Source organism: Dunckerocampus dactyliophorus, chromosome 19 (genome assembly GCF_027744805.1).
Source record: "Dunckerocampus dactyliophorus isolate RoL2022-P2 chromosome 19, RoL_Ddac_1.1, whole genome shotgun sequence".
In the NCBI taxonomy this organism is placed as follows: domain Eukaryota; kingdom Metazoa; phylum Chordata; class Actinopteri; order Syngnathiformes; family Syngnathidae; genus Dunckerocampus; species Dunckerocampus dactyliophorus.
In genome coordinates, this window is record NC_072837.1 from 1576538 (window position 1) to 1591009 (window position 14472).

The 14472-nt window shown below is 42.8% G+C and overlaps 1 protein-coding gene across 1 annotated transcript; it reads right to left on the minus strand.

The window, feature by feature from the left end:
• Nucleotides 1-7586: 7586 nt before the first annotated feature.
• Nucleotides 7587-9736, minus strand: LOC129171900 (protein c-Fos-like). The gene is made up of 4 exons (XM_054760991.1): nucleotides 9418-9736; nucleotides 9132-9302; nucleotides 8777-8884; nucleotides 7587-8706 (listed from the first exon to the last, which is right to left on the minus strand). Exons 1-4 carry the CDS (start codon nucleotides 9535-9537, stop codon nucleotides 8077-8079), a joined length of 1029 nt encoding a protein of 342 aa, XP_054616966.1. The 5' UTR covers nucleotides 9538-9736; the 3' UTR covers nucleotides 7587-8076.
• Between the last annotated feature and the right edge of the window lie 4736 nt (nucleotides 9737-14472).

The window sequence follows — 14472 nt, forward strand, 5'->3', positions numbered from 1 at the left end:
AGGAATGCGGAAGTGTCGGAGCCAGACGTCAGCGTGCATGCTGGTTGAGGTTGGCTAAGCCCCGCCCCCTAGCAACCAAAAACATAAACAGCACCAGAGGAACACTTTCAACAATAGTTTGTACGTGTAAACAAATACTTACTTACACACAACACTTTCATGCTGAATTCAATTCAAAGTCACGAGAAGTTGAATGACTCAAGAAAATAGGTGCCTGGGGGCCATTTGCGCCCACAGCTCATTTTTTATGGGCCCGAGGCATCTTCTAAAAAAAGTGAACATTACGTTATTTCGTTATTATGTGTGAAAAACGTGACTATTTTTGTTTGTTTGTTCCGGGTGGCGGGGCAGTCTCAGTAGGGAAGCCCAGACCTCCGAGTCCCCAGCCACCACCTCCAGCTCCACCGGGAGGAAACCAAGGCGTTCCCAGGCCAGCTGTGAGACATAATCCCGCCAGCGTGTCCTAGGTCTACCTATAATAATTCTAAAATGTTTTCTTGTTTTATGACAGATTGTTTGATATATCTCCTGCGTACACAGAAAACCCACAGATGCTCATACTGTATATACCAAGCATGAATCAAAAGCCCACTTATATGAAAACAAACTGACCTAGAAGCCTTTTGCTTTATACCGGACGTCATTGTAAGCAGTTACTGTTCATGCTTGATTTTACATGTTAATAAGGCCATGGTTACATTTTAATAGCGGTGTCACGAGATCTTGCGAGATTAAAACATTACAAGATTCCTCGTTCAGAAAAAAAGTCTCTCGTGGGCATTAGGACTGGGACGATAATATGAATGAACTTGATCATTTTGCCAGCCTCAATATATTGCCATGTGCATGCGTGTCTGTTTTCCTCGTCTCCCGCCTCCAAACAGGCAGGAAGAGGGTTCACTCTGTGTAATTGCATTCAGCACCTTGGCAGGTTTGTTCCATGGAACAACGGTCTGGACGGAGTGAGCCTGTTTGTCAGTCAGTCTCTTTGTGTTGTTGGGTGGAGGCGGGGCGGCTAGCGTACACACAGAGTGCAGAGGAGTGCAATGTAATGTTAACATTTCAGCTCGCTGTCGTAGACCCAATCAGTACCTGGTCTCGTCTTATGAACCGAGTGTCTCGTGACACCTGTGCATTTTAATATCTAATCATTTGTGTAATCATTCATTTTTTGCTCTTTAGGGTCACAGGTGAGCTGGAGCCTATCCCAGCCTATTTTGGAAACGAGGCAAACTGCACCCTGGACGGATTACCTGTCAATCACAGGTGAATTTATCATGAATTATATCATTATTGCAGCAGTGAATGTGCGTGTAATGGGAAAAAAATCCCCCATACAGTCATAAGAACTACTGTGTATCAGACAGTCATGGTGGAGTATAGCATATTATTGCTGGTTTTTAGGGCCATCACTCCCTGTTTTATTGCCTGCTGCGTGAAGCATTTGCCAGGTTAGGCACAAGTTATTTCAGTCGCTTTCATTTGCTTTGTTTAACCCTCATGGTCACCGTTTATAGATGTTTGATTCCCCGCTGATATGAGTCGCCCACCTTTGATTGACTGGGACCTCCTGTGCAACTGAACATGGTGTTATTGCAGCTGCCTCTGACATAAATCTCACGAGGACCTTTTATACTTGAGGCAAAAACCACCACCATCTGAGTAGTACTTTTGAGGCATAACCCAGTGTTGTTTGAGAAAACTTGAAGAAAGTTCCAGAAAATTTAATGTGACACTTTCCCCTTCTGCTTCCCTCTAGTGTTAAGACACAGTAACTACACATCACTGCACTGCTGCGAGTCCACCAAACAGCACTCTTGGCCGTTATATGTTATATTTCTCGCCTTTGATTCCTCACTAATCTCATTTTTTTTACATCAGCAATTTGACACTTTCCCTCTTTTATTTAGTCTCCATCTCAATTGTTCCACCCTGTGCATGCTGCTGAGTTATTGCAGGCTCACAAAAAAATACCCCACTGTATTCCTTTTTTTAGATTCTAATTTGGCTCCACCGTGATTTATGTCTTGCATCTGAGGGGAGGTCGCCGCGGCGTGCGTGCGTCACAGTCACTCCGAACATACACGTGGAACACGTCTCAAGAGGTGGCAAGCTGGGTTAATAAAGCAGAACAGATCGTGAAACAGGAGACGTCTGGCCATGCGTGTGTAGTCAGGGTAAGAGAGAGGTTTTGTTTTTTGGCCCGGGTCTTCTCTGGGTGCAGGAAAACCGCCCCAGACGTCACTCGGCGCGCGTTCTTTTTGCACTTTAAACCATTAAACGGGAACTGACCCCGGCCAAAAGCAATATGAAATCTAACCCAATGTGCACTCTGGACCTGCATACAGAAAATTGAATTTCATTCAGAACGCAGCCCACGCAAACTTGATACATTAAATGGACGAAGTGTTGGGACACACCTCCTAATCCAATAATTAGGAGTTGAGTCTTCATTTTTCAAAACATTTTGGACAATTGTGAGGTCCGTAAGGGTATGCTTGGATACGTTTGTTGTGGAAGAACGGAGAAGCCATGATAAAAGTCCAACATCAGTGATCTCTGACCTCACAGTTGTTCTTCTGGGATGAATTTTGGAGTGTGCCTTTTATTTACAACGCTTCACTTCCTGTAAGGTGAAAGTGAATATTGGTGTCCCGATATTGTCATGTCTCGCTGTGGGGTCACTGAGCCACTGTGCACTGAGCTAGAGCGCAGTGACAGCTCGTGAAAGCAAGGCTGCCTCAAACACGCCACCACTCTTCTAAATGCACTACAGTATATATGCACAGGCATGCAAAGGGGGGACAAACCCACACATGGAAGTATGGGGTAAGCTTAATGCTTACTTTAATGCACCACACACAAATGCAGGGAGAACCATGGGAAAGGGGACAAAATAAGAATTGGGGTGGGGGTGTGTATGCTGGGGGTGTTCAGGCTCTGCCAACTTTCAGTGGGCTGGGCTCACCAAGGGGTGAGTAGCAAACAATCTGTGCCTCTCGGTCAACCAGTCCATAAACATACATAATAAATGTTAACTGGTTTTATGATTAATAATAATAAATCTTCATATTTATAATCATAATTTATAATATTGATAACAATAAATATGATTAATAATAATAATAATAAAATGTATTAATAAATACTTGTATTTTTTTCAATCAGTATTTTTGTTTTTGTCTGATTTAATCCTATTTTTGTTGTTATTTACTTTTAATTTACCCTTTTTTATTATTATACACACATACATACAATTTTCATTTTCTCTTTCTCTCTCCAATGTAGCACAACTACATAACACTAACAATAATGATATTCATGATAATGGCTTAGATTTGATAGTGCTTTTCAGGGTACCCAAAGTGCTTCACGATGAAGTGAACCCGCTATTGATTCACTCCTCGGCCACACACTGGTGGTGGTCATCTACTGTACATCTGTAGCAGCAGATACTCAGGGTAGCCTTGAGGGAAACGTGGCTGCCAATTCGCGCCTACCGCCTGTACGACCACCACCAAACATTCATTCACCTGCCTCCAGTGTGGGCAGCACTGGAGGCAAGGTGGGTGAAGTGTCTTGCTCAGGGGCACAACGACAGGGACTGGGTGGAGGGAGCGAGGACCTCTCATATTTGATGAATAGTCTTTTGTCAGTATACAGCCCATTTGTCATTTAGTGACAACATCGCACAACCCTGCCTTCCTCTTGTCACCTGCCCTTTGTTTTATGTGCTGTGTTTGATAACCCCCTCACGCATGTAAACATGCAGTCTATATGTCCATCACTGCTGGAAATACACACTCTCTGTTTGCAAAGGAAAAAAAAATACAATCCCTTCCCCCATTTTCACTTGCTGTAAGGTGAAACGGCCTGGGGGTCATCCGAAGTTCAGCAATATGACAATGGCTTTTTATGGATTTTTTAAATTTTGTTTATTTGTTTTTAAATGTATTTTTTCTACTTATTTTTTTTAGATATGATCAATTTATTTCATCATCCATTTCCTTTTCATGTCATGCTGTGTCATCATGAGAAGTAAAATAAAAATAAAAAGTTGATTTATTGTATTTGTGTTTATTTGGGTTTTTTTTATTGTATTTTTTTAGATTTTATTAATGATCCATTTTTTAATTCATCATTCATTAATTGTTCTGTCTTGCTGTGTAGTCATGAGAAGTTCAGTAAAAAAAACCCAACAACACACATATTTGAACATATTTTATTTGTTTGGTTTTTGCGGGGGGGGGTTCAACAATTTTTTAAAATAATGAATCATCCATTTCCTTTTTCACAGATGTCTTGCTGTGCTGTCGTCAGATGTCCTGCTGAAAAAAGCAAGTACTTTGTATGTATTTTCCATCTTTTCCATCTTTCTGTCTGTTTACTCACTGGTGTTTGCACAGACTTTAACACGTGCTTTTGCGACTTTCCCAGAAAGTCACCTTGCTGGGGTTACAACTGTTGGCTGCAAACAGGTCAGTCGATGATTATTATTTTTTAAAATCTCTCTTCAGCATGGTAGTCCATTGTCCCATCTTTGGGAAATACCCGGAGCGCCAGACACTTGTCCTGACTCATTCCTCATTCCTCAGCGCACTGCAGATTTTGTAGACACAATAAGGCAAGCAGTCCCTTTTTTAATTTCCTTCCTTCCTTTTTGTTCTTCTTCTTTCAAAATAATCCCCAGACGCTTATGGACCACGTCAGTGAACACGTACAGACAGACAAGACGCATGTCCTGATGTTTGCACATTTTCAAATGTTTTTCTATGTCATAACAGGCCAGGATGGCGGGAAGAATAGGAAGTTGGCAGCCAAAATGTGATTGAATAACTGAGGTACTTGTATATGCCATTCTTTCAGTTGTAGTATATGTGCCAACATGTTAGGTTAGCTTCGTAAACTTGACAGTATGTCTAAAAAACATGGGCGCTCTCTGGGAGTGACCAGAAAGGATAGGATCAGGAATGAGAACATCAGAGGGACAGCACATGTTAGAGGTTTTGGAGATAAAGTCGGAGAGGCCAGACTGAGATGGTTTGGACATGTCCAGAGGAGAGATAGGGAATATATAGGTAGAAGGATGCTGAGTTTGGAACTGCCAGGCAGGAGGCCTAGAGGAAGACCAAAGAGGAGGTTTATGGATGTAGTGAAAGAGGACATGAAGGTAGTTGGTGTGAGAGAAGAGGATGCAGAAGACAGGGTTAGATGGAGGCAAAGCCGAGGAAAAGCCGAAAGGAAAAGAAGGAAAAGAAGGAGACATGCTAATATGGAGACCTAGCACAAGAGTTGAATTGGAAAATGCTCACTTTAGATTGGCACTGTCAGCGAGTTACTGTGGGTGCGTTTTGCTGTCAGGCTGAACGGTGCTGGATCATCTAGAGAGCTGTTTCTAATATTCTGGTTGCCCCATTTGGCTACATGAGTCAAAATATTAGCTCATGCCACTGCAAACCTCATTATGCGATGAATGTATCAGTAATGTAAGGCCTTCATGATAACATTTTGGTAATACTTACACTCATTCCAATCTCAATAATGCACATTGCATGGCTTTTGCAATCATCAGTCGGCCATTTCACCGTGGATTGTGTTTCTGCTGAATTCGGACTGTGACGTCGCTGGCCTGCAAGTATGCCTATTAAGATATCAACTATAGTGTGTCGTTTTGCATTGTTGTCCTAGAAGTTATCATTTTATTTGTGCAGTTGCTGGTAAGACCAAAGAGTGCTGCAATATAACTTCCAAACAACCATAACCAGTGCAGTATTATATTTTGGGAGGTAACTGAACCGACAGCGTGCTCACGTACATACAGTACATCAATGCCGCCCTGTGTCACATCAGGTGACGCGCGAAGGCCCTGTGACATTGATTAATCCGTGTAAATATAGCACTTCCCTGGGACTATAACAGCAAAGCAGGAAGCGAAGCGGTCTGGGCGGCACATCAGGATGAGATAATGAGACATGGAAAGAGTGAGCGCATGAGAAATAATAGCAAATGTGAGACATGCAGCAGGGATGAATTAATATGCTAACAACTATAATGATGGTAATGACAAGAAAACAGTACATAGCAACAACCACAATCACATTTCTTTAGTACACCATGACAAGACCATTAAATGAATGTGTTTCATCTTCTATTTCCAATGAAAATGTAGTTACAAATAGTCAAAGGTTAGCTCCGGTTTTCCTTAAAACTCAATAAAGCAGTACATCCCTTTGAGGGGGTATATTGAATTCATCATAGTCGTAGACATTTTTGTGCACAAAACACAGTTGACAAATTTGGGGATTTTTCTCAAATTACAGTATCATGGAGGATGCCTGGCGGGATATATTGTGGTCGTTTACGCCCATGCATTGTGGCAGTTTTACTTCTGCTGCTTTGTTTATGCTCTGTACGAGATCGTACGATCTATTGCGGTGTCTGTTATAGGGCTGTGAACATTAAAATGCATATGCATCTATATGCATATCGAATTGTCTACCACACATTTTGCGCAAACATCTTCCTGTGCAAAAGTCTTGTGTTGTCACTTGCTTTGTTTTAATTGCCTGAAAGATAGAAAATTAGCAGGATTATGTAGTGTGCACCTTTTGTTAATATGGTGCAATGCACCAACCATGTGTCCATCTTCAAGAACCTACAGGTGATATTTGTGTACGCCTGTATGGAAGTAAGTACACTTTCCCTTTACCGCCATATATTTCATTAAAATGTTATGCCTGCCAACAGCTGTGTGATATTTTGCAGCTGTGTGGCAAAGGTGAGAAGCGTTGCACCGTTGGACTAAAAAAAAAAAAAAAAAGTTGAATGCGGAGCAAAGCGGACAGCAAGTGAGTCAGAGGACATGCAGCATTGACAAGCTAAATCCATCATGGAGCTAAAAATGGGAAATGGGGAAACAGTCGTAATAAAGGGGATGTACGCTCCTCACCGGCCACAACAGTAGGTACAGCTGCACAAGCTTGTAGGATTTATTGCACTCTGAGGCGTGTTCATTACTGAATGGTGGAGTGGAACTTGAAAGCACCGCACTGTTTCTAATATTTTGCGTACCTTGTTTAGCCTCATGAGCTGATCGTCTTGTAAATGCACAATTTATTTGTATGTGTTGGCGCTTCTTAGCTCGTCCTAATGTTTTGGCCTCACAAGCAGCGCCCCCTACTGTGTATACAGCGTACTACCCCAGAGGTCAACCGCGTAGAAGCATAGAAAGCTCTTGATAACAGAGTCACCTTGAATGCACCTTGTAAGACTGCATCGTGTAGCGTCTTAGCTTGCGAGCTCTCAACCAAAACACCGACATGCGCCGTAATACGTCGTTCCGATAAATTAGTATTGAAAGTCGTGGTGTTTGTTTTGGGTTCAACAACATCAACAAAAAGCTCCCTTTCGTTCCAGCTACTTGGAAGTCCGGCGGCGAAGACACGTCGCCATAGAAACAAAACAGCCTCGCGATTTCTCCCAAATATGGTCAACGGAAGTGACGCTGCACGTTGGGTGGCGTCATGACGTCGCTGCAGTGTAATGTAGCAGAGAGACGACAATGAATAAGTAATTAGGAGCGTTTTTAATATATATTTTTTACAGGTTTTGCTCGTCTATTTTTATACAATCTTGCTTCCAGAAATAACTATGACATCAACAAATGTTTTAATGCCACTTTTTTATTTTATTTTTTTCTTTGCATCTGATATATTTGGTATAAAAATAAACAATATGATAAAATACGTCTCAAAATAGATGGAGCAACATTTTCATGGAAATTGCTGGAACATCTAATTGCTACACATTAGGAACCCTGCTATGATGTATTTATTATTCATTAAACCACACGTTTGTTTACAGCACGTCTTCACATTACATTTAAGGGATAAAACACAAGTTGTCTTTTTGCATGCATGTTTTCTCACTCCAGACACTTGCACCATCAGAATGGAAGAAGTCAACCCTGCCATAAAACAGTAAACATATACACAACAGCAACAACAAAAAAACAGATTCATCGTCTCATGGTTAGGATACAATGTGAGCATCATTGCATATAAACCCTCTTTGCATTCACAATGCCAGCAGTGTTGGAGAGTTGAGACCATCCATTATGAACTCTGACGCGGCAAGACCGCCTTTGAGAGCCTCATCACCCTCCGCCAAGGCATCCATCTCTGAGAGGTTGAAGGAAAAGACGCTCCGGTAGTTGCAAGCGGGGCTGGAAGACGGCAGACATTCAAGGTCACCGGCCACAGACTTGTACAGGGTTTCCCAGTCGGGGAGGCAGAGGGGCCCGCTCAGGTCCATGATGTCGGGGACGAACGCGGCACCGGCCACCTCGGATGTCACCTCCTCCATCTCTAGGCTGGGCACCAGGTCATCCAGATCATCCTTTAGGTCCTCCAGGGCTGCTGCTTCATCAGCGCTCGAGCACAGGAGGATGTTGGAGTTGCCCAAGATGGCCGCTGCTGGGATACAGGGGTCTGTTTCTTGACCTGTGGTGCTTTCAGGCAGCATCTGTGGGGAAGCTGGTGCATCCTGCAGCATCGTTGCATCCTCCTCGCCCTGCTCTTCAGTTTGCTGGAGTTTGCAGGACGACTCATGCGAGGCCAAGACCTGCTCCAGCCTCTCCTTTTCCTTCAGGAGCTCTTCTATGTCTGACTGGAGACTGGACTTCTCTTCCTCTAGCTGGTCAGTTTCCTGTATTGTAGAAAATAACTCTTTAATGATAAACAGTGCTGTCTCTTTTATATATGATAGTTATACTGACAGCTTGCAGGGTGTCTATCAGCTCCCTCCGCCTGTTCCGGCACTTTGCTGCAGCAATTTTGTTCCTCTCCCTCCTAATCCTCCTCCTCTCCTCCTCTTCTTTGGAAGGCTGCAGACAAAAAGGAGAAGTAGACCATTTTAAAAAAAAGGGGGGGGGGGGGGGGACTGCTACAGTGAATGCTGATGTGGGGGCGCTGCAGAGTCATTTTTATTTAAATGATGCATGCATGCACCACATGTCTGATGCGTGAAGGCTATTGTTATGATCGGGCACACGGTGTCCCCTTTTTGCACATTGCAACATGAGACCATCTCATGCGATAATTCACATCCATCTTTTGTTTCTCTGTGTATACCTGCTCTTTCTGCCCTTTCCTACCGCTGGGGGGCTTCGCCTTCTTGCTCCCACCTTTACGTTTTCCCCGAGAGACAAAGGGGACCAGGGTAGGCTGCAGCGTGCACTTCACATCCGACGAGAGCGCACTTACAGTGGGGACAAGACAGTCTGAATCACCGCTGTCGACATCCTGCACACACACACACACACACACACACACAAACACGCGTCGACATATGTGAAGAATGTGCAATTAAAAACATTTGTTTTACATCATTTTCTGTTTTGCTTTTTTTTTTTTTTACCTCAGCTGCTGATGAAAGCGAGTCAGACGGATGCATGCTGCACCCTGGGGTGTCCCCGCCAGGCGATGCTGTGCTGCAGCTGGACGAGGAATCGAACTCAGCGCTGGAATCCGGGTGCATTATTATTATTATTATTATTTTAGTATTTATATCTGGGGGAAAAGAAAACAATTCAGGGCATTTAAAACACCGAGGCGCTGGATGACAAAAAATAAATACAAAATGGTCACTTATCTTCCATTAGCCAGCCTGATATTGAATGGTAGAGTGCAGAGTGGAGAGCAGGACCCGCCTTTTATAGTGAGCTGGAATTTTATGAATGAAATGTGGGAGAGCGGACCATTCTACAGCGAAAAGGGGGTGGGGAAATACGAAAACATGGGTGCCATTCCTTCTTTAATGGATCTTATTAGCACAACAAATCACCAACTGACAATGCAGTGTATCTTTTTTCAATTTGTATGGCAAAAGAATGTGATTGTATAAGGCGACACCCCCCTGCGTAGAAGAGGCGACCCTCTGCATGAATGAGCTGCGTCACGTAATGCATGCAGCATCTGCATCATATACATCACGCACCATTTTCTCATAACGCTGCAGCACGCACGCTTGCAATGCATTCCCAAGCCCTTCCTCTGCTAAAAGCGTGTGAAGTGTTGGTTTTTAACGCGCCACCAAACGATGTCACGTATTATTTTTTAAGGCTACTAAATTAAGTGTAAAATCATCAATAGTGTCTGTCACCTGCCGCTACGTGTGCAAAGAGACCTCCAGCAACAGACACAACGGGGGATAAAGCAACCAATAGCCAAATGGATACATCTTACCATATATGGCACTTCCGGTAGGCAGGGGCGCAACGCAGCTTAGAGCGCGTTTTGCGGGAGGGCCCCCACCCCACACACACACACACAGCACGCCGCACAAGACAGCTAAGGTGTGCACCTGATGACGTCATTAATTGATCAGCGCTTTATTTAGCAGGGAGAAGAAAAGCGGCGACAGCAACACAATGCTCCATGATACATGCAGTGACAGTTGGCAGGTTTCACTCAAGGGACTTTTCACGTCATGATGTGTCTATAAAAGGAGATTTCTCTTAGCATCCCTTGAAGCAGGGATGCCCCGGCCCTTGACAGGTACCAGTTCCAAACTGAAAGGAGCAACTGGACATGTTTGTAGCGCATTCCTAAAATCAGCAGAGCACATAGTGATATAGAAGATCTTTGACTTGGTGTTTTTGCAGTATGTATTGAACAACAGCAGGGCTTCTGCCGCATAGGGGATCTTTGGCGGGTGGTTTTTAAGCAAAAACAGGAGAACGCTCCCGTCATATAGAGAATCTTTGACTAGTGTTTTTGAAGTATGTCCACAAAAACAGCAGAGCACTCCTGTCATGTCGAGGATTTTTGGGTAGCATTTTGCTATTAAGCCCATAGAGCTTCTACCGCATAGAGGATCTTGGACTGGAATTTGTGAAGTAGGTCCTTAAAAACGGAAGGGAGCTCCTGACCAATAGATGATTTTTGACCAGCATTTTTGAAGTAAGCCCTTAAAATCAGCTGACCACATTTGTTATATAGAAGATCTTTGACGAGAGTTTGTCTAGTAGGTCCTTAAAAACAGCTGAGCATCTGTCACAGAGGATCTTTGACTCGTGTTTTTGAAGTAAGTTCTTAAAATCAGCACAACACTCGTGCCATATCGTGCCATTGACCTTCCTTTTTGAAGGAGGTCCCTCAAAACAGCAGTGTTCCTAGCACATAGAAGATCTTTGACTAGCATTTTTGCAGTAGGTCCTTAAAAATAGCAGAGTATTCCAATCACATTCAGCTTTGACTATTGTTACTGTGAAAAAGGATCTCTGACTAACGTTTATGCAGCAGGTCCTTCAAACAGCTGTGCTTCTGTCAGAGGATCTTTGACTAATGTTTTTGACGCAAGTCCTTAGAATCAGCAGAACACTCGTGTCATATAGAGGATCTGTGACTAGAGTTTTTGATAACCGTTGTGTTATATGTATAGAGAATATTTGACGAGCATTTTCCTAACAGGTTCTTCAAAACAGAAGAGCGCTCCTGTTGTATACAGGATCTTTGAGTAGCATTTTTGAAGTAGGTCCTTATATGCAGCAGATGTCTCCTGTCCATATAAAGGATCTTTGTCTAGTATTTTTGAAATAGGTCCATAGCAACAGCAGAGTGAAATCTTTGACTAGCATGTTGCTTCTTTTTGTAATGATAGAAATGGTTCTGTCTCTGACGCTACTAGTCAGTCAAGTATGAAGTAACAGTTGGAGTAGAGGCCTCGCACTGACATTATAAACAAAATAAGAATAGTAGTGCTGGCAGAAGCCCCCTCCCTTCCTTATCTTTTCTTTCTAAAAATGTGTCTCATGGCGTATTAAAGTGTTACCCTGACGCCATTCCTTCGGGCTATTTTTAGCCTGTGGATGAAGTCACAGGGCCGTTGTAGTGAATAGAATAGAGGGGGGGGGGCTCTCTCCTCTCCCCGCTCAGAGGGGCTGCTTCCCGGCAGACGCTGCCCCTCTAAGCGGGGGGTGGGGGGGTGCTCGTTTACTGGCACCTCATTAGGTGGTCGGCTGCCTTGGGGTCAAAGGTCACCCCAAGAGATGCGTTTGCATGAAAGCAGCGTGAGAACTTGGACGCTTCAAAGTGCAGGAATGTGTCATGATTTAGGCTCAACTCTTTAGTACAACACCAGAACATGTCCTGCGCTCGGTGCCAAGTACGATTATGAAAGAGTTGTACTTTGACAACTAACATGCCTGGCAAGCTTGTCCTCCTGCCAACCAGGCAAACAAAACACTGCAAGACGCCACAGTGCCATCGCCTTGCTGGTGTCCTATTTCTCACACACACACACACACAGGCAGACACGAGACGACGGACCTCTCACTCTGCCTTCTTTCTCGAAGCTTCTCTTTGACGTCACGTCTCAAAACCAGCCAGAGGAGTGTCAGGGTTTTTTTCCCCCCGCCTGAGTGATACCTCTGTGTGTATATAAGCCATCTTGGTTGCCATATGACAGGAGTACGTCACTGCCGCGAAGGGGTGGAGCGTTGCTATGGCTACCAGGAATATTCAACAAAACAGCAGCGCGGGAAACAAAACACATAGCCTCTAACTTACATATTAATGAGCCGTTTACTTGAAGTGCTTTTAAATAATAAATGACTTTCATGGATACATGCTGCTTTATGTTTTTGTTCAAGTTTTGTTACAAGTGCAATCTCATAGTTTGCATGATGTTATAATGACATCTATTTAAAAAACACTTTTATAAGCTAACACCATAAATAGTAAACATACAAGGTTAACAATTGCAATATTTCCTATTATTATGATGTAAGAGGTTTCAAAGAGGTTTATGTGGCATAAAATAAAATCAGTTTTTAATGCACTCCCAGCTACAAGAGTTGTATGAATGTTCATTTTGTATCATTTTTCAAGTTATAAAAAATGAACATTGATGAAAACTGAAAAAATGAAATTATATTTTTAGAATGGTTATTGTTTTTGTACCGTGTGTTTTTAACCAGGGATGCTCCGATGGATTGGCCACCAGTTAGCATCTGATTTTCGGAGAAAAAAAAAACATGCGGTCGGCTTATGCCGATAAATGCCTTTCAAAAACCGATGGCCGTGCGGCGGCGGCATGACGATTCATGCCATGGCGACACAAACACGACATGAATGTGCACGTGTGCTGTGTCACGTAGGCTTGCAAGGAACACACTTTGTCCCGTATTGCCGCGAGAATCAGCACTAGTCTGTATAACCTCAGTGGTTTCGGTTTGACAGCTTGACACAGGCTACGCCAACCCATGCCAGCGTGTTTGATCGCTCCCTTATCAAACCTATTGGTCTCCAACATTTCTTGCATATTTCTTTCTTGCAGCTAGCTAGCTAGAATTGTCCGCCTAGCTTCTCGTCTAAGAACTCCAAAGTGATTTTTTACCACAGTGAAATTCGTTTTTTAACAAACCAGCAATGCTGTTAGTTTGGAGCTCGTTTTTGCCCGATGGGGAACCTTCATGTGGTTCGTACTAACTTTTTCAAGTGTCACTGAACAAGTTTGTCTTGAAAACACTATGTGTGTGTGGTAGTTTAATGAGCATAAAAGCAATCGGCCCAAAAGTAAATGTTGTAATAATTACCTATTTGCCAGGGGCCCTTGAAATTGAAAAATGTACAGTTAATCCAGATGATCGGCATTGGCCAATCTCACCCATGGATGATTGATATTGGAATGGGCAGCATAAAACCTGGATGGGAGCATCCCTAGTATTACCTTGATCAAGCCCTTTGGTTAGCCCGTTGGAAAGGGCTATACAGTATGAATGATTTGCATGCAGATTAATCAAGTCTAAAAGTCTACTGTCCCTAAAAGCAGCATAATATATGAAAATATGATTTCATAAGAAGCTGGTTAGCAGGAAATGCAGTGAAGGCAAATAAAATCCAGTGTTTGCCATCAAAGCTGCATGTCCTCATGATGCAGGTGAAAAGGCCAGAGGTCACAGGATTCCCTCCCTGTCAGGGAACACCTTTTTTTTCTTCTTAAGCCAATGTTCTGATGTGAGGAAAAGTACACTTGCTCTGCAACTATAGACACACCTTTCATAAAGGTACAAGCACTGCCCCAGGGTCTAGGACAGGCGTAAACTGACACGCTGTACTTTTCAATGGGAGGTTTTGCATAGTGATGTTCATTGTTACATTCCAACACAGCGCGGGTCCTTATGCAGAACGATAACGAAAAAACACAATTCACTAAAATAAAAATACATTCTTAGCCCATTAAAATACTTTTATGATTTTTTTAACCCCAGAAAGGTTTTGCATTGTGGTATTACAAGACTATTACAAAATTATGATGACAATTATATATACAGCATGTATTTTGAATATTTGGTATTAGTTTTTAACAATATAGAAATGATAATTAAATAAGAAATACTTTGTAGAATTCTATTATTACAAGATGTTAGTACTTTTTCAAAATTATTATTACAATATTGTTGAATATTTT

Excerpts from the sequence above, each read along its gene's own strand:
- LOC129171900 (XM_054760991.1), bottom strand. The coding sequence starts at position 9,537 with ATGCACCCGGATTCCAGCGCTGAGTTCGATTCCTCGTCCAGCTGCAGC. Across the intron at positions 9,303-9,417 it reads CGCTTTCATCAGCAGCTGAG|GATGTCGACAGCGGTGATTC; the intron begins GTAAAAAAAAAA and ends GTGTGTGTGCAG. Across the intron at positions 8,885-9,131 it reads GGAAAGGGCAGAAAGAGCAG|CCTTCCAAAGAAGAGGAGGA; the intron begins GTATACACAGAG and ends TTTTGTCTGCAG.